A 27,382-nucleotide genomic window follows, 5' to 3' on the forward strand; every position below is an offset into this window, starting at 1 on the left:
TAAACTAATTAATTAAACAATTAATCTCACAGTATTTATAAGTCCAGGGACACAAAGATGAAAAGAATCTGGTCCATGCCCCTGGCATGCTCATGGTGTGGGACTGAGACAGACGTGCAATCCAGACACTACGAGTGATGTGATCCTTAGCAGGTGGAAAGAGGCTCCCTGTTAGTCAACACAGGCTGAAAATGGGAAGTGATATTATTAAGACAGGTCTTAGGATAACCCAGTTTCTTCTATTCTCATCCAAAAGCACAGTCAAGAATTCCTTCTAAAACACAAATCGAATTATGTTTGTATCTTGATAAACATTCTTACTCACTCCTATTGTCTATGAAGCAAAGTGTTTGCATTTTAGGGTGGCCTTTAAGGTCCTTGCCACAGGTGTTTGCATTCCATTCCCTCTGTTTTTTCTATCTACCGAGTGTTAGCTGAAGTTGACTATTGGCTGCATTTGTCACCTCCCCCGTTTTGCTTTTTGTATTCTATTTGCTGATATAATTTCTTATATTCCATTCTTGCACAAATCCTTCTTGAAGGACACTAGTGACAGTGCCATCCCCACCTTGGAGCACTGACGGTTCCCGCAGCTGAAGCCCCATAGCCCTTTGTTCTTCTCATCGCATTCTTATGATTTCTGGCAGCAGTGTAGACAGCACTGAACAGCTTTTCCCTGTTGGCAATTGAATTTGCTCACTGGGGCTGAGTGTCAGTGACAGGTTAGAACCCAGGTGAAGGAGGCTCCTCAAGGAAGGCATTGGGGCCATCTCCAGAATGAGCTGAGTGTTCCATCTCCAGAATGAGCTGGGCGTTCCTACAACATGACTCTTGACATGTTGTACTAAAAATCCATATTTGTCGTGGAAATTACCAAACACGTCAGAGCATAATAGTCCTGGGACAATGTTAATATCACCTTCCCTCCTTCTTCCTTAGTTTCTAGTATGAAGTGAATGTCAGCTAAATATTTCTTGAAAAAGAGTAGAAATTATCTATGGATGATTCACTTTTGTGACCCACGTTTTTGACCTTCACTATGATAAAAATCTAATGAACTTGGGGAGGTGGTGGGTGGGTTAGGATGGTATGAGCAAGATCTGTAGAGAAATGATTAAGTCCTCTCCCTCTCTAGTTTCTGAAAAAAGTGTTTTTAGAGCATTTCATCTATTGGGAAAATTCACCTAGCCTACATGCCTTCTTTGTGTTTTCCTCTGGGAAATTATAAAATCTTAAAAGACAAGTTATATTAGATATGTGTGTATGGATTCAGTTACATAAATGTATGTGTGTTTATCTGTACACACATGGGCACACACTGTTACAGTTAGATTATTCCATCCTACTAATATTAACAGTAATTATTTCCATTGCAATTCTGACACACTCAACTATTGCACACACCTCTGTTTCTTAAGAAGTTCATAATGGTTTAGAATGATTGTAGTGAAAATCTTACACATAATTAAGAAAAGGATTAGTTGTTCATTGCTTGTAAATATATACCAAATCACAGGTTTTTCTGCATGTTTAAAGGTCCTCTGTATCATCGGTTTCAATACATAAGCATTGGTTAAATTCGAAGTCGTAAAGTATGTAGTTACGTTTTACTTGGAGGACGTGTGTTTGCACAACTTGCATAATCTGTAAGATAAATAAAACTGTAGAGTGAAAAACAGCAAGCAGTTCCTATTATATGCTGCAAAATCAAGTGTGTAAATCAGTTTTTATGAATATGGCAATGTATTAATATGAATTTGGCATTATAACAACCTTTTGTGAGGAATTTTAAATTCCTTGTTAAATCATCATGGGGCTTGATCTTTTGCTTATTTTTCATTGAATAAAATGTCACTAAATATTTTAAAATATATGGAAGCCTTTACAAATATTCTTTTCTTTTCTTTCCTCTTCTTTTTTTTTTTTTTTTTTTTTTTTTGATGGAGTCTTGCTCTGTCGCCTAGGCTGGAGTGCTCTGGCATAATCTGGGCTCATTGCAACCTCCACCTTCCAGGTTCAAGCGATTCTCCTGCCTTGCCCTCCCAAGTACCTGTGATTACAGGCACCTGCCACCCTGCTAATTTTTGTGTTTTTAGTAGAGACAGGGTTTCACCATGTTGGCGAGACCAGTCTCAAACTCGTGACCTCAAGGTGATCCACCTGCCTTGGCCTCCCAAAGTGCCAAGTGTGAGTCACCACACCCAACCCAGATATTCTTAATGTTGTGTTTATTAAAAACAAAAACTTTCCTCATTTAATGTTCAAATTTGAAAGAAAACAGTATTTTTTTCTTTTATTAAATACCAAAAGTCAAGAAGCAAAGTAAAATAGTTTCATCAACTGAAAAGTTAGAAAGCAGAGAAAATAAGTTAATATTTAGATTCGAAGGATAATGATCCTTTAGGGCAAATAATAGATATGTAGTAAAACCAAAAAGCTCCATTTAGTTTTCTGAGAGCATCTTGTGCCAACATTCCACCTCTTATTTTTCTTATTTTTTAGTGGTTTTCGGACAGTTCGCCTATTTCCAGACGGCCCTGAATGATTTGGCAGAATTATTTGATGGAACCCATGCACAGGCCAGACTTCTCAGCTCCCTCTCTGGGTCTCATTCGGGTAAGTCTCAAAGAATGTTGCTCTTGATTTAGTTTAGACAGGTGGGGGATTACTATTTAACTTGTCCATTTTTTCTGCTTTGTTTTGATTCATGAGAAAGGTAATCACACATATGCACGCAAACACACATGAGCCCCTATGAAACATGAGATGCTATTTCACAAATTATTTTTATCCCATTCTTACCCTTAAAATCACATATCGAAGTCTGTCTCCAACAAACGCTGTTTATACCCAATGTCCTTACTTCGAGTTATGAATAGTATTCTGTCGTTTTAATGTAGCACAATTTAATCCCACTTTTAATTGATAACTTATCCCTTATTTTACTGATACATTTTCATCATTTACTAAGTAAATTTGGTACTGAGTACATTTACTAAGTAATTTGCCTAGTAATCTATATGTATTACAAGCTTAATTAAGGTTAAGATTTGGTTATTTCCAGGTTTTCACCATTTCATTATTAACTAAAAGTCTTAAGACCTTTATTTTGTTATTTGCTACTGATGTTCAGTGATGGATCTAAGAATGCATCAGTCCGGGCATGGTGGCTCATGAATTTCATCCCAGCAGTTTGGGAGGCCAAGGTGGGCAGATCACCTGAGGTGAGGAGTTCAAGACCAGCCTGACCAACATGGTGAAATCCCATCTCTCCTAAAAATACAAAAATTAGCCAGGCCTGGTGGTGGGCACCTGTAATCTCAGGTACTTGGAAGACTAAAGCAGGAGAATTCCTTGAACCTGAGAGGCAGAAGTTGTAGTGAGCTGAGATTGCGCCACTGCACTCCAGCCTGGGCAGCAGAGCGAGAGTGTGTCAAAAAAGAAGAAAGAAAGAAAGAAAATGTTAAATATGTTGATTATTAGTAACACATTGTCCTCTGAAAAGCTTATGCTAGTTCACACACCTCTCACCAGTGCTTGAGACAGACTCTTCCATATTTTATATGTACTTTTATTTATTTATTTATTTATTTATTTTATTATTTATTTTTTTGAGATGAAGTCTTACTTTGTTGCCCAGGCTAGAGTACAGTGGCACCATCTTGGCTCACTGCAACCTCCATCTCCCAGGTTCAAGGGATTCTCCTGCCTCAGCCTCCTGAATAGCTGTGATTACAGGCATGCACCACTACGCCTGGCTAATTTTCATATTTTTAGTAGAGACAGGTTTCCCCATGTTGGCAAGGCTGATCTCAAACTCCTGGCCTCAAGTGATCTGCCATCTTTGGCCTCCCGAAGTGTTGGGATTATAAGTATGAGCCACTGCACCCAGCCTACAGTACTTTTAGAGGCTAAAAATATACTTCAGAAGGCCTTTTCTGAATCCTTTAATTTCTAAATAAATCTGCTTTGGATTCAATTACTTTTTTAAAAATTTAAGTAAAATTCTTTTAATTTAAACTAAAATCAAATTAAGGTGATTCTGAGCAAATGGTTCACCGTTTACTTCTGTCTCCTTTATTATCGTATAGGGCAACCGTTAGTGCTTTCTTCAAAGGAAACAAAAAATTAAATAATGATTACAATATATTTTAATCAAATGCACTGCCTATTCATGCCTAGGCCAGAGTTTTTAAATCTTTATGAAAACAACATATTTGTGTCTTAAAGCAGAAAGTGAAAATGTTTTAAAAGTTCAAAGAATAAATGTGAAATTTCCAGTTTATTACCGTTATCCAAAATACTATTATCTTCCACAGTGCTATGCATTTTCTGAATCCCATTTATTATCTCTGTTTTCATTTCTAGGTGAAACGTTGCCCTTGGCTACGTCAAATCAAATTCTGCTCCGATTCAGTGCAAAGAGCGGCGCCTCTGCCAGGGGCTTCCACTTCGTTTACCAAGGTAAAAGCCACTCCACTTGTCACTGTGGTCTTTCCTAACACCACACACAGTGCTCTTCTCAGACACAGCACTCAAAGCATCTCGGTTGCATTTTTGTGTTTTAGGAGCTGAAGGTGCTCATGTGTTTATAATAAGATTATTTAATAAAAATATCACAGTTTTAGGCTGGGCTTGGTGGCCAACACCTGTTATTCCAACACTTTGGGAGGCAAAGATGGGTGGATCACGTGAGGTCAGGAGTTCAAGACCAGCCTGGCCAACATGGTGAAACCCCATCTCTACTAAAAATACAAAATTAGCCGGGCACGTGGTACACACCTGTAATCTAATCCAGCTACTTGGAAGGCTGAGGCAGGAGAATCTCTTGGACCCGGGAGGCTGAGGTTGCAGTGAGCTGAGATTGTGCCATTGCACTCCAGCCTGGGCAAAAAGAACAAAACGCCACTGAAAAAAAAAAAAAAAATCACAGTTTTTTGACAGTGGCAACTCATATTTCTACTACAAAAACACAATAATATCTCAGTTACTAGGCAGTGTAAGGGAGTACATATAGATCATGTTACCTTTCCATAGCTCTTCCCATCTTGTAAGATGACTTTTAATACAATATTTTATCTAATTAAGTATTTTGTAATAGTTTAGATCTTAGTAACAATATATGAAATATATTTAAAATGCATTATACAATTTTACATTTTATTATAAATAGTAAGCTTAAAGGGCAATTTGACAAAACAAAACAAAAAACAAAATATCACACATGCATCTCTTATCCTAACTAAATACCTATTTTGTTTTGTGTGTGTTTTATTTACTTTTGGCACTTTTACTCCCTTATATTTATTTTTTTATTTAAGCCTTATTTAAAATATTTGATATCGCTGAAAGATTCTGAAAAGTAAGCAATTTTCTGCTAATATAGTTTACTTTTGTTTTGCATATTAATTATGTGAACTTGAGAAAATTACCATGTAAACTGTTCATATACTTTTGGAAGCTTGAAGTAAGTCTTTGGGTGGAACTTGTCCTGAGTGTAATGACTGAGACCCGAAAGAAACAATCATGTTCGGAGAGAAACTCTGTGTTCAGAAGTAAGGGGCAGTACTTAGTTTTCTAGGTCTCAGTTTTGCTGGAGGCTAGAGATACTACTGGCCACTCTCAAATTTTTTCTTCAGAAATGGAGGAAAATCTTTTCCTAGCAATTGTTTCTTTCCGTTAATAAAGATTCCTTCAGAAAACATTACTGATACTATTACGTTTTTCAAAAAAATATGAAGTATAACAGTGTCAGGCTGGGTGCAGTGGCTCACGCCTGTAATCCCAGCACTTCGGGAGGCCGAGGTGGGTGGATCATGAGGTCAAGAGATCGAGACCATCCTGGTCAACATGGTGAAACCCCGTCTCTACTAAAAATACAAAAAATTGGCTGGGCATGGTGGCACATGCCTGTAATCCCAGCTACTAAGGAGGCTGAGGCAGGAGAATTGCTTGAACCCAGGAGGTGGAGGTTGCAGTGAGCCGAGATCACACCATTGCACTCCAGCCTGGGTAACGAGTGAAACTCTGTCTCAAAAAAAAAAAAAAAAAAGTGTCATATTATTTATAAATCGTTTCTAAGTATCTCACATTGAAAATTTCATGACCTCAAAACAGTTGAGTTTTTTGAAACCCTTCAGTTTTCACCAATTAGATAATTTAAAGAGTAATGGGAAGAGAATGAGGATGGTGCCTAACAGTTAACCAGGAGACAAAGATCTCTCTGATCCTGTGTAAGTAGCCATTAAACGAATGGAGATGCTAATGCATTAAAAGGAGTTATGTTGTTATAAGTTACATCTTTTATTAAAATGTAAATAGTCACCCAGTATTTTCTTGAAAATGGACTGTATTAGAGAGTGGCTTGTTGAAGCATCCTGTCACTTGCTACTACTAATTTTATTTAAATAAATTCTATCTGACTTTGCAAGAACAGAATCATGTTTAGACCAAAGTTTGTGAGATGTGTAAAGAAACTGGGCTACCTAAACAGTTTTTCTCCAGGAAATACTCCATTGATTGACCTTGTCTGCCTTTATAAGGGGCTTTCTTTGGTTTTTGATAAAGATTATAAAATATATCATATCATTAGATAACATATTGCATGCAAATATCCTGATGTCTTATATTCAAACATTGTCCTTGGAAGGCGTGTATTTTAAAAATCATGCTTATTTAAAGTAATACATTATCACCAAAATGTCAAAGATACAGAAAAGTAGAAAAGAACATCATTTATGGAGGAAATTTATTTTCCTTGTGCTCAAGAATATATAATGATTCTAGCATCCTTAATATTTTATAAAATTCTACTGTACCTTCTTCTGTTGCTTTGTTCCTGCTAGTGTGCTTATGCAAAAAAATTGATGTCTTTTTATCAAAACTAAGTTTTTTTGTAATTAAAGAACTAGAATCATAAATGCAACTTACAAATTGCTCAGTAGCAATAACTTTTTAATACATATGAAAAGTTAAATTGAACATTGCTTCTTGAGACAGTAGTTACATTGAAGCCTAAAATTATTTGAACTCTATTATATAAAAACTTTCTGAATACTGCTTTCACACACTACTTACAGCTTCATTCTTTCATAAATTATTACAGCTTCAAATTGCACAGAGACTTTATGATGTCCATGGTTATAGGCTATCTAACCCCTGTTAACAAACACAGTTCTGTTTTAAAGAGCTGCTGGGGACTGCAGTGAAACATGTTTGCAGCAGCGTCAGGGTGCAAAAATTGTGTGTGTGACTCCAGACATGCACAGATCATGGTCTCTAGCCCTCTGCTCTCCACCTCTCCATGTCATTCTGGTTTATGATGCCAAGACATGATTAACGATGATGTTACCATCTTTCTGAACTTGTGAAGAAATGTTAGTGTACAGCCTTTTTAATGCACTGTTCTAGTTAACCTATGCATTTGCTGGGTTTTTGTTTGTTTCCCACACTGCTTGGGAGTAGAAGGGTACATTTGGAAAGCTTGAGAGAAGGTGTGAGTTAGGTCATGGGGCACCGCAGAGAAAGCTGTGGCGAGTGGCCCTTCAGAATGAAACACTGGATAACCCTTCAGCATGGATGTATCCATGGTGAGCCTGCACTTGGAAGGAGCTTCTCTTTTGTTTGGTACCACTGAATGAACCGGCATGGCATTTTCCACTTTGCCAGGAATGAAGCACTCACCGGTCTCCTGTTATGTAAGGAGTGGCATGGAGACCGAGATAAGTGACCTTGTATTACCAGCATGTTTCAGTGATAATGGAGCAGTTTGCAGCTGTGGCTCAGGTATGAGTCCTGCCAGCCCAACCTTTCATCCCCGTCTGAACAGCAACCACTTCCTCAGCTGTGATATAATCAAATAGAATTTAGAAGCAAAAGCTATGGTGAAGCTGGTATGAAAAGAAATCTCATTATTCCCCTCCCAAAGTATAAGAGTATCTGTAATGGTTTTGTTACCAGAAAGGTGTCCCAATCCAGACCACAAGAGAGGGTTCTTGGATCTCTCACAAGGAAGAATTGGGGTGAGTCCATAGAGTAAAGTGAAAGTTAGTTTATTAGGAAAGTAAAGGAATAAAGAATGGCTGTTCCATAGAGCAGCGGCTCGGGCCACTCAGCTGCTTGTACTTGCTGTTATTTCTTGATTAGATGCTAAATGAGGAGTGGATTATTCATGAGTTTTCTGGAAAAGGGGTAGGCAATTCCTGGAACTGAGGGTTTCTCCCCTTTTTAGATCCTTTAGAATAACTTCCTGGCATTGCTGTGGCATTTGTAAATTGTCATGGCACGGATGGGAGTGTCTTTTGGCATGCTAATGCATTATAATTAGCATATAATGATCAGTGAGAATAACCAGAGGTCACTTTAGTCCTCATCTTGGTTTTGGTGGATTTGACCAGCTTCTTTAAGCATCCTTTTATCATCAAGGTCTTTGTGACCTGTACCTTGTGCTGACCTCCTGTCTCATCTTGTGACTTAGAACACCTGACGTCCTGGGAATTTAGCCCAGTAGGTCTCAGGCTCGTTTTACTTAGCCCCTATTGAAGATGGAGTTACTCTGTATCAAACACCTCTGACAGTGTTAATATCTTAACTCTGAACCATGATTACATTTTTTCCCTGCATAAGCAAGCTTTCTTGAAGACATAGAAGATAAATAATTCTTGGTTTTAAACATTGAACATGTTCAGCTTTGTACCTTTGCTTCTTGACATCATGCAGAAAGTGTTTTACACCTGTTTCTTAGCTCCCAGGAATTCCCTCAGTGTTCACAGTGGAGGGGACTCCTGTAGCCTTCCCTCTGCTTTCTGAGTTCCCTGGCCTTGTACCATCAAGCAGGGACCGGCAGAACCTGCATGATTGGCTGTGGTTATACACGTTTAGGGATCTTTGCCATTTCACAGAAAATAAGTTAAACCGAAAGTCAGCATAGTCTTAGGACAATGCAGAATCCAAACATAACACAACCCATTTCTTAGTAAGTCCAGCACAGCCTGCTTCTTCCAGGATGAGAAGAGGCCGTTGACTCTATTCTATTCAGTAATTACATTGCCTTTAGAGACTTCGCTTTGGCCCATATTTCTTGTCTTTCAACATTAGAATCAATCTGCATGACAACAGAGGCCAAGGGAGGCAGAGCCCACATCCTTCTCTTCCTTCCCACTTCCTCCAAGGCACCTGAGGATTTAAGGCAGGGTGGCCACAGCTGCCAGCCTGCCTTGTCTTCTCCCACACCCCTCAGAGGTGCATGATTGACTGTGCCTCAGTAAACATTCATGTTGGAGAGTACCTCATCAGTTCCACTTTTTTCAATTGTCTTACGTTTATGAGTGGCTGTTTTCATAAAGAGCCTGCTTCTCTTATTTGGTTCAATGTAGAATTCAATGCTGCCTTCATTTCCTTCCAGATAACATACTGACACCAAAATTAATAAACTGTGGGATTTACTGTGCCTTTCAAAGGGAAAAGGAAACCATATTTGTATATTGAACCTCCTCTGCAGTGCCCAGCTTATAAATGTCAATTGGCCAGGACTTTTTCTTTCCAAGTCATATTTTCAGGGTCACCATCTCTAACCTGGGTTCTCCTTTCTCAGGCTCCTCACCTGAAGCAGCACCTGCATCCCAGGCTCAGGAGCTCAGGGCTTTTTTTCTTCCAGGGTCTTCTCCTGGAAAGACTTGGTCTCTTTAGCTTTTGTAGAAATATGGTTAATTAGGCCAGGCATGGTGGCTCATGCCTGTCATCCTAGCACTTTGGGAGGCCAAGGCCAGCAGATTGTCTGAGCTTAGAAGTTCAAGACCAGCCTGGCCAACACGGTGAAACCCTATCTCTACAAAAAAAAAAAAAAAAAAAAAAAAATTGGCCGTGTGTAGTGGCATGTGCCTGTAGTCCTGGCTAATTGGGAGGCTGAGGCAAGAGAATTGCTTGAATCCGGAGGTGGAGGTTGCAGTGAGCCTAGATTGCTCCACTGTACTCCAGCCTGGGCAACAGAATGAGACTTTGCCTCACACACATACACACAAAGTAATAATAAAAAAAATCATACGATCTCCTGAAAATAAACAGAGCCATAAACACAGAAATTTTCTTTTCCTCACAGAAAAAAATTTTTCCTACCCAATAGTTTGGATAGGAAAGATGTAGATTAGGAGTTTGTTTACTTGAGGTTCTTTCTGGGCAGGCAGACACACGTTTTGATTGATTTTTCTCTTGGTTTCTTCTTTTAAGATAGCATGAATTTTAAGGCTTAGTTGGTTTTCCATGTCTAAAAACTCATATTTGTATCAAGTGCTTATAAAATACATATATTGTACAAATAAGAATGAATGTAAAATTTTTCTTACAATTCAATGATATATGTTTTAATTCATTGACTAGTAGTGGCTTGTCAAACCTGATTTTTCAACCATGAGAGAGTAATGATTTTGAGATAGAAAATGTCCCTCAGTCACTAAATCAAAAAGAAAACTGCTTCACTTAGGGATTGCAAGTGAATCCTACATGCATTCAGATTTATTTTACTATTGTTGTTGTGGTTTTCACATTGACTGTAACAGAGGGGCAGTAAAGGAGCAGCACATATCTATGGCTTAGAGCATTTGTGGTGTTGACGTGATCAGAAAACCTGTCGCACTGTGCTTCCAGCTTTTCCCTGACAGGTGTGCACACATTCACAGTGCTTCCCACTTTCAGCACCGCCAAAGCCCCAGAGAGGGTCTTCCTGTCTCCTAAGAAACACAGGTGTCTGGCCCTAGAAGTCAGTCATTTTGTTGACCACCCTCTGTTCCAGGCTGACCTCATTCCTGCTCACTTTTCCACTGGGCTGATTTCAATTTTGCTTCACACTAGCGTGAAACATTTACTAAAAAGACAGAATAATGATGAAAGAGAATAGAATTTCTCTCTGATGCTGTCTGAAACGTCCAGGTGAAGGGGCAGAGCAGAGGACTGGGGAAGAAGAGGGAGAGCACTGTCTGATTTCCATCCACCCCCTTCACCAACATTCCGTGGAGGTGTGAGGTCTCAGTCCCACAGCTTCTCCCTGTGCTACTTTCTCAAATACTTAAAATTGGTCTCGTCAGTCGCCAAACTTCTTCCTCTAAAAAAATTTTTTTGAAATTTTATCCAGATTCAGGTTATTGTCATTTCCTTGAAAATAGAACAGTGTAAAGTTCATGAAGAAAGTTAATAGTGACTTGTGTCCAAATGACCCTTGGTGCTGTATTTCTCCTTATTTTGGGAACTTGGGATGATAATGATACCCTGTGTCTCTCAAATATACAGATATATTTGTATGGCTCTCAAACATACAAGTGAAAGGTTCAATATCTGAAGCCTCTTAGACAAGTAGAACCTTTGCTACAATAGCAGGCATTTTCTAAGTAATCCAGCATGAGTAGAAAAACTACCACTGGCAGTAGTTCTGCATTGTTTAGAAGATCCTTGAGGTGATTGTAGAAGCCTCTGTGGGGGGGGGGGGGGGGCGGGAGAGAGAGAGAGAGAGAAAGAGAGAGAGAGAGAGAGAGAGAGGTATATTGACATTATTCAAGTCTAACAAAATACTCAGGCATAGAAACATGACAAAAATAATTTCAAAGAATATTTTGTTAAATGGATTGAACATCCCTAATATGAATATTCAAAATCCAGAATGCTCCAAAATCTGAAATATTTTGAGCACCAACATGACTCCACAAATGAAAAATTCCACACCTGATCTCATATGATGGACAGATCACAATAGAAAGTGCTGTCATCACTCACGCACAACATTATTTAAAATATTGTATTCATATTTTAAATACATGCACATTATTTAAAATATTTTATTTATGTTTTAAAATATAGAATATTGTATAAAATGGGGGCCTACCAGAAGTTCTCTGCAGTGCCAAAGAGCTGCTTCTGGTGCTTCTGTCCAGGTTACGTAAATCCCTCTGGCTCATGACCCATTTAAAGGGCAACTTGTTTTATGGGAAACGATTGAGTAGTAGCCAAACCCTAACAACTGTTGTTTCATAAAGCAGCTCATCATCTTAGCAAGGATAAAGCATGTGTATAAGCTGCATATTAGACATAAATGAATTTCATGTTCAGACTTGGGTCCCATCCCTAAGACATGTCGTTATGTTTATGCAAATATTCCGGAATCTAGAAGAATTTAAAATCTGAAACACCAAACATTTCAGATAAAGGATACTCAACCTGTAATAGAATATTACAGTTATTCTGTATTTCATTTTTAGCTTGGAAAAGATTGATTCTGATAAATCATTAATTATTTTCCACATCAGTGCTCTTAAAAGGTAGACACTTTTATGAATTTTGCCTTCTGATAGAAAATATCTCAACACTGAATTGGAACGTTGTTTAATCAAAATAATCTGCCAATTTCCATGGAACTGCTTCCCCAGCAGCAGTTACCCAAATTATGTCTGTTGTTGTTCTGATTTAGTGAAAAAATAAATAAATAAAACAGATTCCAGTGTGTTAGAAAAAGCTGTTGGAAGATAGAAGGATTATTTTAAGAGAAAATGAGTAGATGAGCACTTTCTGTTAAAGGACTGTGCGTTTGGTTCAAGAAATACAAGGACTGGGAAGAATGGAATCCCAGAGACAGTACCTAAATACTGTCTTTTTCATTGCAGAGGACAAAAACAAAATATACAACTTTTGAAGTGCATAACGATTTTCAGAGTTTGCCTGGTGTGACGGACCCCTTAGCCAGTTGAAGTATTTTTTCATGTTTGTCTCACACCCCTTTTGATAAACAGGACTATTTCCTGTAGGTAGTCATTTCTGCCATACAACCTGAGTAGTTATCTCACCCCCTGCATTGCACTGATACTCACCTGTCAGTACTCACCATGCAAAGACCATGAGACACACATACATCATTCCACATAATTAGGTTTTCACTTGCTGCAGCAATGAAGGCCACCCATTATTATAGAACCCAGGAAAGTCTCATCAAGAGAGAACTGGAGAGGCTTGGTTTTTTTAAATTTTTTATTGTATTTTTTGCTTTTTTGGAGGCAGAGTCTCAATCTGCCACCCAAGCTGAAGTACAGTGCGATTCTCCTACCTCAGCCTCCTGAGTAGCTGGGATTATGGGTGCCTGCCACCACACCTGCCTAATTTTGTGTGTTTTTAGTAGAGACAGGATTTCACCATGTTGGCCAGGCTGGTCTCGAACTCCTGACCTCAGGTGATCTGCCCGCCTCGGCCTCCCAAAGTGCTGGGATTACAGGCGTGAGCCACCATGCGTTCACCAGGGCTTGTTATAAGATTTGATCTCATCCTAGGTCACTTTAGGGAGGACTAAAAGCAACATGATTGCACTTGGAACTGGTGTTCTTACTAGAAAATCTACCCTCTTAACTTTCAGCGCCATGCTGTAGAGCCGATCTCCAGGACATACTCCCTTTATGTAACTGAAACTTTGTACCTGTCAAACAGTAACTTCCCATTTTCCTGTTCCCCAGCCTCCGGTAGCTACCATTGTAAATCTCTCTGGTTCTTTGAATTCTACTACTTTAGATATCCCTGTATAAGTAGAATCATAAGGTATTTGTCCTTCTGTGACTGGCTTATTTCACGTAGCATGAGGTCCTCAAGTTTCATCTGTGTCATTATAAATAACAGGATTTTCTTCTCTTTCAAGGCTGTATAGTATTTCACCGAGTATCTACTCCATGTTTTCTTTATCTCTTCATCTGATCTTGGACATTCAGGTTGTTTGCATGTCTTGACTGTTTTGAAGATTGCTACAGTGAACATGAGAGTATAGACATTTCTTTGGGATCCCAGTTTAAATTCCTTTAGAGAAGTATACAAGATTAGGATTGCTGGATCGATGCTACTTTTATTTTTAGATTGTTATTGCATCACAATGGCGGTATTATAACAAATCCTTCATCTGGTATCTTTTCTCATTAGACTCAGAGACCTGTGAGGAAAAGCACGTTAGTCATCTCATCATCACTAGCAGGATAATTAAATTTAATCACCTGAATGTCAGTCAGTCCTCATAAGGCACTGAGTCTTTTTATGCTGTTTTCCTTATCTGAAATGACACTGAGATGGTCCTGAGAATGAAGGGCAGCTGGTAAAGTGTTCCTCAAATCATTCTCTATAGCGATTTTGGAGTCCTGATTAACTTCTGTGTCTGCATCAGCTCTCCTTGGTCCTACCTTAAACCCACTTTCCACACAACTTCCTGGCTTGTTGTTGGAGATACAGACACCTGTGTTCTGTGTTTTGCTCCTAGCCGTTCCTCGTACCAGTGACACCCAATGCAGCTCTGTCCCTGAGCCCAGATACGGAAGGAGAATTGGTTCTGAATTTTCAGCAGGCTCCATCGTCCGATTCGAGTGCAATCCGGGATACCTGCTTCAGGGTTCCACAGCGCTTCACTGCCAGTCTGTGCCCAACGCCTTGGCACAGTGGAATGACACGATCCCCAGCTGTGTGGGTAAGCGGTGTCCCTAAGTGGCACTCTTGGGCACGGGGCTGCTCACCAGAACTACATCGCTGTGCTGAAGCCTTTCCTGCTCTGTCCAGGCTATGTAAATCCATCCAGCTCATGACCTATATAAAGGGCAATTTGTTTCATGGGAAATAATTGAGTTAGTAGCTAAACCCTAAAAATTATTGTGTTTCATAAAACAACTCATCATCTTAACAGGGATAAAGCATGTTTTCCTCCATATTTCTGAAGTACACTACCAACTCTAAAGTCATGGGTATAGGACATAATTTCGTGCTGGGAAAAAATCATTATCATGTTGATTTGCTGTATTACTTGTGTATTGTCCTTTTAATAAATTGGTGCTGATGAATGTTTGAAAAGTAATAGGTAAATGCAGCCTGAATAACAATGACCTTGTTAGTTATAGTTTACTTGCTTCATTTTGTATGGAAAACTGTAGCACAATCATGATTATCACTAGAATGATTTGTATATTTTAAGTGCCTCTTCTTCTGAATTTGCTCATAAATAGCATTAATATCATTTGGAGATTCATGTCTGCATGGAGAAGAGAAGTCTCTGCCAAGTTCCTTAAATTACAGTAGGTAAATTATTCTAAACAGAATTCACTTTGGAGATCCCGTGATTAGACACCATCCCTTCTTAGAGAACTTGAATAGATTTATTTATAGACTCAAGATCTATAACTTAGTAGCATAACAGGTAATAATCAATTATATTGCTAATTTAAAAGAGAATATACTGAATTTTTCCTGGGCTCAAAATGCAATTTAACATATCATAGTTAATGTACATTCTCTTACTGTCTGATCACACAGCCGAAGAAAACCGCATGCCGCGTCAATGCTGTCCCATGGCACTTTACTTCAATACATATGGTTCTGTCTTTTAGTACCATGCAGTGGCAATTTCACTCAACGCAGAGGTACAATCCTGTCCCCTGGCTACCCTGAGCCATACGGCAACAACCTGAACTGTGTATGGAAGATCATCGTAACAGAGGGCTCGGGAATTCAGGTGAGTCCTTCAAGTCTAGGGTCTACAACAGGCTCAGCCAGGGTCTGTGGGCTTCCTTCTTTCATTCTTTTGTTCTGTCTTTCTTTCTTTCCTTCTCTCTCTTTACTTTTACCTTCTTTTTTTCCTTTTATATTGGTTATTTAAAATACATATACTCTGTTTCTCTTCCTATTTCTACAAAATATTTCTAATCATGTTTCTATATTTTGAATACACATAATCAATTTTTTAGAATAAAAAATATCAAAAGTACCATTTGTAGAAATTGTCCCTTATGCCGCGCACAGTGGCGCACGCCTATAATCCCAGCATTTTGGGAGGCCGAGGCAGGCTGATCACTTGAAGTCAGGAGTTTAAGACCAGCCTGGCCAACATGGTGAAACTCCATCTCTACTAAAAATACAAAAACTAACCGGGCATGGTGGGAGGCACCTGTAATCCCAGCTACTTGGGAGGCTGAGGCAAGAGAATCACTTGAACCTGGGAGGCAGAGGTTGCAGTGAGCTGAGATCGCAGCACTGCACTTGAGCCTGGGCAACAGAGCAAGCCTCCATCTAAAAAAGAAAAAGAAAAATTGTTTTTTCATGGTTTTTTAAAAAAATGTGTTCATATAAGGGCATGGTGACTCAAGTCTGTAATCCCAGCGCTTTGGGAGGCCGAGGTGAGTGGATCACGAGGTCAAGAGATCGAGACCATCCTGGTCAACATGGTGAAACACCGTCTCTACTAAAAATACAAAAATTAGCTGGGCATGGTGGCATGTGCCTGTAGTCCCAGCTACTTGGGAGACTGAGGCAGGAGAATTGCTTGAACCCAGGAGGCAGAGGTTGCAGTGAGCCGAGATTGTGCCACTGCACTCCAGCCTGGCGCCTGGTGACAAAGTGAGACTCTGTCTCAAAAAAAAAAAAAAAAAAAATTTGTCCACATATATATACACACACACATACACACATACATACATACATGCAAACCTTAATCGTGAAAAACCCCAGTACCCCATCTGATTAGACTAATTTTGTTGAGCCAAAAATACATATTAACTTCATGTTATGATTTGGTAGATTCAAGTGATCAGTTTTGCCACAGAGCAGAACTGGGACTCCCTTGAGATCCACGATGGTGGGGATGTGACCGCACCCAGACTGGGAAGCTTCTCAGGTAAGATGGAGCCAATTTCCTCACCTTTGTTTGTGACTCAAAATCTGCAAACAGCAGGAAAACAACATAAATAAGAACAAACTCTCCATATAGACATTTTCCTACACAACTCTTCTATCTCCATAACGGTTGCTCTGGTGTTGAAAGTGTTAGAGTAAGACCATCAAGAAACAGGTGAGAAAAAAGAAAACTGTGTTCCCTACGAGCAGGAAACCGATCTGAAAGTGTCAGGCAGGACAGCTTTGACTGTGCTTTGAGTGCGGCAGGTTCTCAGGCTGGCCATGGATAGCAGAAGCCAGGAATAATAATGTGAGGTAGGCAAGAGGCAGAGGTTAGGAAACGGTTCTCAGCTCTTAAAATGCACAGCCTGACATTAAGCAATCTTGGAAAATCACACTGAGCATGTGGGCTCAGCTGGTCCTGAGATTCTACCCTACACATATGTAGCCAGACAGGAATCTGTAGTCCACTGCAAGTCCACCCTCTCTTACTCTTTCTGGCACCCCCAACTCTCATGAATGTGCCTGTCTTGAAGATTCTCTTTTCCAAATGCCTTGCAAGTCTTCCCTTCCCACTGCCCTGGAGCGTCGTTCAGGTCTCAGTTTCACTCTTGTTTAGCAGGTATCCTGCCTCCAGATGTATGACGCTGCTCTCTTTCACTTTGTGTTGTAGTAGCCTTAGGACTCAAACTCCATAAGTGGAAGAAAACTCCATGAGTGGAAGAGCATTGATGATGATCAATATTGCGATCATCACCCTGGTCATTACTGTCCTCTCAAACGCCTACAGTTCCTTAGCCTTTACTTTGCCAGGTTATGAATGTGTGTTAACATGAATGCTTGATTTTATCTTGAATATGGCTGGGCACAGTGGCTCACGCCTGTAATCCCAGCACTTTGGGAAGCTGAGGTGGGCGGATCACTTGAGATCAAGAGATCGAGACCAGCCTGGCCAACACGGCGAAACCTCGTCTCTACTAATTAGCCAATTTGGCAACACCAACTAAGTTCTAGGGGATGTTTGTTATCTCTGTTGTACCAAAGAAGAACAAAGATTAGATACTCGAGAATGCTCATGATTACACAGATAAAGTAGTATTTTCCCTGAGTACCCTCTTGTCTGCAATAGCTGACTGACTCCTATCCCACTCTTCTGAACTCTGTCACTTGTTTATCCCTGCAGCAAAGGGAGGCTGGAATTTTTTTTCCCCCTAACTGTGAACATTTCTTCATAAACATTTCCATTCTACTTTTACTCAATAGATTAAAAGAAAAAAAAAAAAGAAAATGGATAGTGCGTAGCCCATTCATAATGTCTGCCAAAGCTTCGATTTGATCACTTCAAATGACTCAGACATCTTATCTCTGGATCTCATCAAATAAAACGGTATTTTTATTTGGGCATGGCCATCTAAGGTATTGAGCAATAAAATGCCAATCTCCCCTCTTACTGTTATTTATCACTCACAATCTCTGTTTGTCTGCCTGTGTACTATTTATACTTTTGGGAGCTTTTATTTCAAATAGCCCATTACAGTCCTTAAAAGCTAGAACTCAAGGCCCATCTCCACTAGGAAGACCCTCTTTCTGACCACATAGCATTTGCTGTAGTTTAATTTAGCATGTGATTTCTTAAAGTACCTGCTAGATATCAGGCACTGTGTTTGTTGTTAAGAATAAAAGATAAGGCCTCTGTCATTAAAAACATCATCACCAACAACAACAAGAGTTAAAATCTACCCAGATGCCAAATTTAATGTAATTATATGAATAATACTTGGTAAATAGAAAGCATTACACATAGGTGTTGGGTGTTCTAGGAGGGAAAAAAAGTCACATTTTTTAAAACATTTAAGAGAACAAAAAGCTACCTGGGTAAAATTAAAATATCTTAACAGATTAGTAAAATAAAGCTAGACAAATCAGAGAGAAGAAATCTTCCAGGTCACAGGAGGCTTGCGGTTCTGTGTTCGTTTCTCTCCTCTCCACTCAGATATTCAATTGTGTTGGTCATTTTTAAGTAAAGTGTTCTTTTATTTTCTAGAGATTTAAGTTTCTTGAGAATCTATATTAATCTCTGAGTGTCATGCACAGTTCCTAGCACCTATCATGCATTTTATGAATTGAGTTGGTAATGCAATTCTGACACTGATTACCTGGAGTTAGCATGGAGTTCATGCACTTGATGCTGAAGGCATGCTTCTCCACAGGACTCCCCTCTGATGCCAGCTGCAAGCTTGAGGCTCCCAGGCCACCTGCACTCTGACCCACTGGCTTCAAATTTGAGGGTTCCATGGTCCCTTCAGTTTTTGATAGTTCCCTAGATTGCCTCACAGAACTTGAGAAAGCAATGGACTTATACATATGATTAAGATTATATTATAAAGGGGACAGATCAGGACCGGCCGCATGAAGAGACTCATACAGTGACGTCTGGGAAGGTCCCAAACAGGAAGCCTCTGTGTCCTCAGGAACTCAGCACATAGAAGTGCATTATCATCTGAGCTTTAGTGCAAGAGTTTTTATAGGGTTTTGCTTACGTAGGCAAGATGGATGGATTTTTTGACTACAGGGTTGATCTTAACCTCCAGCCCCCTTCCCTGCCCAGAGGTTGGGAGGTTGGGCTGATGTCATGGCTCAAAGCCTCAACCCTCTATTCATATTATTAATTTTTCCAGCCCCCATCCTGAGTTACCATAACCATAATCATCATCACAGTTGCTATAAACAGTGTGGTGTGAAAAGCTCCTCCATGGACCACAAAGCCACTCCTGCCACCTGGGAAATTCCAAGGGCTTAGAGTTTACCTCCTGGATATCAGGGACAAAGACCAGAAAAATTCTCTGTTACACAACAATTATATATTAATGATGTGAGCAGTATTTATACTATTATTTTGTCTTTTCATATTTCTGAGATGTAACGTATACAAAGAATAAAATTACTCATGATAAAATACCCAGAAAATACAGGTTAAATACAGGTGTGTGTTCTATAATCTTTTTATCTTTTCTCATGATATTTTATTTTTATTACAATGTTTTAGGATACATGTTGGCTTAAGTGATTGCGGTGGCTCATGTCTAAATCTTAGCCCTTTATGTGGCCAAGGTGGGAGAATTGCTTGAGCTGAGGAGTTTGAGACAAGCCTGGTCAACATGACAAAACACCATCTCTGTAATTTTTTTTTAAGTTTGCCAGGCATGCACCTGTAGTCCCAGCTACTTGGGAGGCTGAGGTGGGACAATTACTTGAACCTGGGAGGCAGAGTTTGCAGTGAGCCAAGATTGTGCCACTGCACTCCAGCCTGGGTGACAGAGTGAGACTCCATCTTTAAAAAAAAAAATTCTTCTCATACAAATGACTATGGAATATTTAGCTTGTTGCTTTCAACTTCCTTAGGAGAAAAATGCAAAGATGTAAATGTTTTAGAAAACTAAGTTAAATACAATGTAAATGAACAAATAACACTACTCTCAAAGAAAAAAAATTTAATAAGTGTTATATGAAGATATATATCCAGTTTAAAATAATGTGATTAGGTCTAATAACATAAACTCATTGTTTTCTATGATCTATAAATTAAGAGAGTCAAGCTGATGAAATGTTTTCAAATTCACTTAAATTGAATTTTTTTATATCAAAAATTCTGTTAAAGAATATACATCTAGGTACAATATTGTAAGCATACAGATTTTGAAGTTAAATAGACCACTCACTTTTCACGGTTTAACATTTAAGAGTGTACATATTTTTGGGAGACCTTGGAGATGTTTCATATATGAGTGCTTTACAGTGGTTCTAAGATATTTTCACGATTTGTTCTTGTGAATAAGCCTCAACACCCACCCGTCATCCTCATCTCAGCTGCTTTCCATCCTTGTCACCTATGCTTATTGTTGGGGAAATATGAGAAGAACGATGCTCACAAATTAGGAAGGTTTTTCTTTAGTGCCGTGGCCATTGTGAACATCAAGTCCACTTGTATGTTCACTCGGAAAGAATAATCAAGAAGACTTTTTAATTTAACTCTGCACGCACCATATAATGTTCTATGTTCTGAGGTGGGAGTAGAGAAAGGAGCACTCATGTTCTGTGTCTCCTTTGCAGTTTAGTATGGAAACATCTGGCCCCTGTAGCTTTCACTTGCTCCTCCACAAGTGAAGAGGAATGAATGCCCTGCCTTGGCTGGTGAGGGCCAACCAGAATGAAGAGATGATACGTTCTTCTAGTTGTATGTCTAAAGATTCCCTTTACTCAGCCACTGAGTGAAGGGAATGCCATTAAAATCATTTTTTTTTTTTTTTTTTTTTGAGACAGAGTTTGGCTCTTGTTGCCCAGGTTGGAGTGCAATGGTGCAATCTCATCTTACCACAACCTCCGCCTCCTGGATTGAAGCAGTTCTCTTGCCTCAGCCTCCTGAGTAGCTGGGATTACAGGCATGTACCACCACGCCCGGCTAATTTTGTATTTTTAGTAGAGATGGGGTTTCTCCGTGTTGATCAGGCTGGTTTCCAACTCCCAGCCTCAGGTGATCCACCCGTCTTGGCCTCCCAAAGTGCTGGGATTACAGGCGTGAACCACCACGCATGGTCTAAAATCATTAATTCTAGTCCTATTTTGCCTCTTTCTCCTAATAACAGCCCAAGCAGACCCTGTTATCCCCTTTCTTTATGTTTCAACTGAGACCAGGTATCTAAGAGGGCCTTCCATCCTTCTTTGCCACTGCAACCTTTCGGGTACATTTTTGGAGGTCGACTTTATAATTCTCCTGTTCTCTCTCAATACCTCGCTCCCTTCCTGTGTACCACAGGATGTAAGGCCCAAGGTCTCATGAAGAAAATAGCAAAGCAAACATCGGCCTCAGGCTTCATGTGTTCACTGCACACACGTCTTCCAAAGCCAACCTCCTTTTCTTTTGAGGGTTGCATGGCGTATATCCGAATTTGGAAAGCAGAACTTCCTTTTCCTTCTGGCTGTGAATCTTTTCTTTATTCACTATGTGTCAGGCATGTGGAACTGTGAGGAATAAATAGCTGTTTGGACACAAACGAGATTTGTTCACAGTTCAAGTTAGTGTTGTCAGGGGTAGAATGAATTTTAAAATGGAAATGAAGAAGGCTAGGATGGGCCTGTTTGCGTTGGCTTTGAATTGGTGTGAACTCATAGTTTTAGTATATATATAGTTACAGAAATAAATACAGTGTGTGTGTGTGTGTGTGTGTGCGTGCATGTGTGTGTGTATAGCTATATACATATAGTGTGTGTGTGCATATAGTTACAGAAATAAATACTGTGTGTGTGTGTGTGTATAGCTATATACATATAGTGTGCGTGTGCATATGTACATATTGTATTTTCCACCTGCCTTTTGAGAGGTATAAAACAACAGCCCAGTAGCACCCACATTCTGCTTTCTAAATATCCCTCTCAACTCCCTTCTCCCATTAAAAAAACCAGCATTTCTTGGAGAAATACTGACTGTAAAGCTGTGGTAGGAAAAATTCAAGATAAACCATTTTGTATAAAATAGAACTTTATGGCCTAACATGGTGGCTCACGCCTGTAATCCCAGCACTTTGGGAAGCCAAGGCAGAAGGATGACTTGAGGTCAAGAGTTCAAGACCAGTCTCGGCAACAGAGCAAGACCTCGTCTCCACAAAACAACAACAACAACAACAACAAAAACAAAAACAGAAAAATTTGCCAGGCCTGGTGGCATGGGTCTGTAGTCCCAGCTACTCAAGAGGCTGAGGTGGGAAGATAGCTTCAGCTGAAGAGTTAAATGCTGCAGTGAGCTGTGAATGCATCACTGCAGTCCAGCCTATATGACAGAGTGAGACCTTGTCTCTAAAAAAATAACGACAAGAAAAATAAAAGTTGAAAGTTTATACTGACAGGCTGGGCGCGATGGCTCACGCCTGTAATCCCAGCACTTTGGGAGGCCGAGGCGGGTGGATCACGAGGTCAAGAGATCGAGACCATCCTGGTCAACATGGTGAAACCCCGTCTCCACTAAAAATACAAAAAATTAACTGGGCATGGTGGCGCGTGCCTGTAACCCCAGCTACTCAGGAGGCTGAGGCAGGAGAATTGCCTGAACCCAGGAGGCGGAGGTTGCGGTGAGCCGAGATCGCGCCATTGCACTCCAGCCTAGGTAACAAGAGCGAAACTCTGTCTCAAAAAAAAAAAAGAAAAAAAAAAGTTTATACTGGCAAAATTAAATTAATGAATTAATAAAATGAATGAAAATTAAGGCTTTCTGTTGCTGCAGAATGCCAACTCATAAGTGGAGAAGGATGGATGTCATTGGCAGGTGGTCATTCTCAGAATGGGCTCGGGCTGGAACTTCAGGGGACATCAAGCTAGTGGGTGAAGAGTTGATGAGAAACAGGACTCTCAGAGTCTCCATGCATCTCCCGCCTGAATCCTAAGTCATGACAAGGAGTAAAAAGGTGCCTTCGATGTGGAGGGGTGTGACAGACACCTCTCTCACCAAGTGATACAAGATCATCAAGAATGAGCCATCATATGCATTGGTATATGAAGATACTGACTCTCAAAAAAAACAAGAAGCTTGAATTATTGTGTCACATTGCAATTTCTGTGGTGTAAATATTGCCACCATGGCTGATTGCAAGCGGCTAACATGAATTCACAGTCACGCTGAGCAGAGTTGGGAAGCGATGCTGGAATCGGCACCTGTGAGCCTGCATGGGGCCATCCACCTCCCACTGTGGGGAACCCAGCAGTAAGAAGGCCTCAGAAGAATGCAGCGCCCCACTTTCTATTCTTGCCCCAAGTGCATGGCCTAATCCAATCACACAGAGCATCAGACAAACACAAATTAAAAAAGAAAATTCCCACAAAAGAAGTTGCTTACATTTTTTTTCAAAAGTGTTAATTAAGTTCATGAAAGTTAAGACCAGAGAACTCTTCCAGACTGAAGAAAACTGAGGGGTCTCACAGGATGCCCTGAGTGATTCCAGTAAAATCCTGTCCTCTCCAAGCCCTGATGCCAGATGGATGGAATTTAAAGGAGGTCAGCAGATGACATGTCCTATCTGTGTTATGTTTTCGATTTAGAGAACTGTTTTGTTTTTAAAAAGTGGACACTGGATTTTTGTAAGAAATGAGTCATCTTTATGAATCGTTTAGAATAAAATAATTGTACACATACACACATATAGCAATAGATATAATTATTGTAGCTATAGAGAGTGGAGGCTTCAGTTTTGTGATACTACACTTACAACTTTAAGTTAGAATTTATTTCAAAAGTTTTAGAATAATTTTTTAAAAACATTTTAAGGCCAGGCATGGTGGCATGAACGTGTAATCCCAGCACTTTGGGAGGCCAAGGTGGGTGGATCACGAGGTCAAGAGTTTGAGATCAGCCTGGTCAATATGGTGAAACCCCATCTCTATTAAAGATACAAAAAATTAGCTGGGCGTGGTGGTACATGTCTGTAATCCCAGGACTCGGGAGGCTGAGGCAGGAGAATCATTTGAACCTGGGAGGAGGAGGTTGCAGTGAGCCAAGATTGCTCCACTCAACTCCAGCCTAGGCTACAGGGAAAGACCCCAACTCCAAAAACATACATACATACATACATAAATACATACATACATACATACATTTATATGGAGAAGTGACAAGTTAGCCATAAAGTTTGAATGTGTTAAAGCGTTATCAATATTTAACCTTTTTTGTAATTATAATACTTTAAAAATGTTTATAAAGGAAATATTAAACCCATTTAAAAAGTTATTCAGTAAAAAGAGTAGTCTAAGAGGTACATATTTCACGAAAATGATTGATTTCAATCGCTCAGTACTTTAGTGTTTCATTTCTGTTTGGACAAGCGTATGTATGTAGGTATTTTATCACACGCCACTTAAGATCTTTTTTTTGGAAATAGGTTATAAATTAATAAAATAGAACAAAATGCATACAGATTTGTGGCTGACATATTAAAGAGGGGTAAATATCACCATGCTGAGAGGAGAACCTCCAGAAACTATAATATAGTTTATTTTTCCTTTGTTATGTATTGCTTTATCTAGGCCACTGTAAAATATATGATTAAAATAATTCTGCCTATGGCGACACTTTTTAAAAAATGACTCTGTTGCATTTCATGCAGGGGCATAAGGTCCTTCTGATAGGCCGTTCTGAGAAGATCCCAGCGTGGAAGCCACTGCTGGGAAGATGCCCTCTGCAGGCGTGCCTGGGTGCCCAGCCTCACACTGTGCTCCCGGCTTCCCCTGTCTGGTGGATTCTCGCTTCTCCTGTGTGCCACCAGGGCACCGAGATCCCACATTATTCATAGGATAGCAAATGATTCTTTTTCATAACAGGAGTGCACACAGGACTGTCATTCATGGATCTACTTGCTGCAATTAACAATCACTGTTAAAGGGGGCCTGATGAGTCACAAAGCACTTTCAAATGCACAGCTCACTTGTCACTCACACACAAGAGACTTGTGATCATCTTTGCTTTATAGAACTGGAGCATACCACAGCATTTTCAGTGACTTGAGTGACAGAGGTAAGTGGCATCAGAAGTAGGTTTTCCTCCAAACATCCTGTGTTCTCATAGATGTGTGGGAGTTAAGCTATGAGGACGCAGAGGCCTAAGAATGATGCAGTGGACTTCAGGGTCTTGTGGGGAGGAGTGGGAGGAGGGCAAGGAATAGAACACAACATACGTGGTGCAGTGTGTGCTGCTCAGATGATGGGTGCACCAACGTCTCACAAATCGCCACTAAAGAGCTTATTTGTGTAACCAAATATACAATCTGTACCCCAATAACTGATGAAAAAATAAAAAAAGAAGTAGGTTCTTCTGATGTCACTGTAATATGCCCATGGAAGATGAACAAAAAAGTTGAACAATATGTATGGAATACCTGCCTGGGAGATGACCGTGCCAGGGGCTGGAGGGCATTAAATAAATTTGGAAATGTAAAAGCTGAGTCTCATTTCTCAATGAGGGTACAGTTGAAAAAACTGTAGCAAGCATGAGTCATACACTGGAACTTAGAGAAGAGGTAGATCACTGTGCACATGGGCAGCCTGGTGGTTTTGTGGAGGGAGTGAAAACTGAGCCAATGCTCCCGTCATCGGTAGGTGGAAAGTGGAGGAGAAACATATTTTTTAAAAGGATTTGCAGTTAGTTAAATAGATGTAATGGAGTGGAAAAAGTAACTAATTATACAAAATTACATGTAGAAACAGTCGAAAAGTAGTGCAGATGATATAGTGAAAATTTATTTGGATAAATTAATTACATCTATAGTAATATATTGTTCTTTTTATAAACATTATCTAAAAATGCAAAAGTAATGCAATCATGAGAGGACAGCAAACATGAGCCTTAAGGAGTAAATAATTGAATAAAACAGGTTAAGATGGGTGTTTTAGTGGATGTCTCTTTTCTTCATAGTAAAAAGGGCTTGGAGTCAGGCCAATGAGCAGGTGTAGTTAACACCCCCTCCACTTCTTCCTTCCTTCCTCCTTCCTCACTCCTCTCTCTACAAGACCTTGAGTGTGCCCTGTTTTCAGCTGCACAATCAACACTTTGCTTCTTGTAGAGGCTGTGGAAAAGAGAGAAGTATAGTTTAGGCAGATTAACTTTCTCTTTAGAGACACAGGAGGTCTCCACTTTGCATCCACCCATCATCTTTACTCCATTTTCTGTTACACTGTTTACAGTAACTTCTCTTTATCTGTTTATGCTGATCAGCAAGGAGAGGTTTATAGTTGTTACCCCATGATTTTTTAGTTAAAATATTGTGTACTTTTTCTATTTATTATCTATCTACTTATCTGTCTGCCTGTCTATCAATTCAAGGTCAAAAAGCAAAAGAGTTATATCAGCAAATGCTTCATAAGTGTTTATCATTCAACACACACAGTGCTCTTACAGTGAATTATGCACTAAGGATTCAGATTTAAAATGACTCCGCCTCCCAGAGAAAATACCTGCCTTGGCAGCCAGGGAAAACACATGAAGGAACAGACCCCAAATCTCAAGCAGGAACTCCACCTTCAAAAGGCTCTAAGAGTGTGCGCACGCACACACACACACACACACACACACACACACACATGCGCGCGCGCCATTAGTAAGGAGAACGTGGAGTTCTCTTTTCTCTCCTTTGTCGCTGTTCTTCTAACACATTGCATTAGCAATGTCGGTACTGATTGGCCAAAGGTACCAACTTTACTCCTTAAGGTACATGTTTAAACTATGGCAAACCTTTGTAAGCACAATGGAAGATTCTGTATTTAGCCCCAAACCAAGAAGAAGTCCTTACCGTGTCTTCAGATGATACTTGACAAAAATCCTCCTTTGCATTTGTAGCAGTATATTCTACTAGGACCTTATTTCCACTCATTCTTCTGGTATTTTTTCCAGCCTCATTCCAGGGGGGAGCCAGGAGTTCATACCTTGGTGTTCATACCTTAGGTCTAAAACAGCAAGTGTTCATACCCATGGGTAGACCCCCTCCTGGATTTAGTCTTTCAAAAGGCTCAGCTTTGGAAAGCAGAGAGGATGGTGGTGAAGGTGGATGTTGAAGTAGTTGAAGTGACTGACAAGAGGAAACTGATGGCACTTCCCAGGCCTGGGTTTCCTCTAGGAAAATAAGATATAATTGAATTCCTCAAGCACCATAAGGATGTGATTGGACCTTGAAAATAAAATGGTAGC

At 39.9% G+C, this 27,382-nt stretch overlaps 1 protein-coding gene across 1 annotated transcript in view; it reads left to right on the forward strand.

The window, feature by feature from the left end:
• The window catches only part of CSMD1 (CUB and Sushi multiple domains 1), a 2,129,340-nt gene that overhangs the window by 1,800,196 nt on the left and 301,762 nt on the right, over window positions 1-27,382 (forward strand). The window contains exons 32-36 of the mRNA XM_064369795.1: window positions 2,503-2,616; window positions 4,369-4,464; window positions 14,267-14,470; window positions 15,381-15,505; window positions 16,567-16,663. Coding sequence (XP_064225865.1) covers window positions 2,503-2,616; window positions 4,369-4,464; window positions 14,267-14,470; window positions 15,381-15,505; window positions 16,567-16,663 — 636 coding nt within the window. The remainder of the gene's footprint in view (window positions 1-2,502; window positions 2,617-4,368; window positions 4,465-14,266; window positions 14,471-15,380; window positions 15,506-16,566; window positions 16,664-27,382) is intronic.

Source organism: Aotus nancymaae, unplaced genomic scaffold (assembly GCF_030222135.1).
Source record: "Aotus nancymaae isolate 86718 unplaced genomic scaffold, 86718_ANA_hifiasm-v0.15.2.pri h1tg000090l, whole genome shotgun sequence".
NCBI classification, from domain to species: domain Eukaryota; kingdom Metazoa; phylum Chordata; class Mammalia; order Primates; family Aotidae; genus Aotus; species Aotus nancymaae.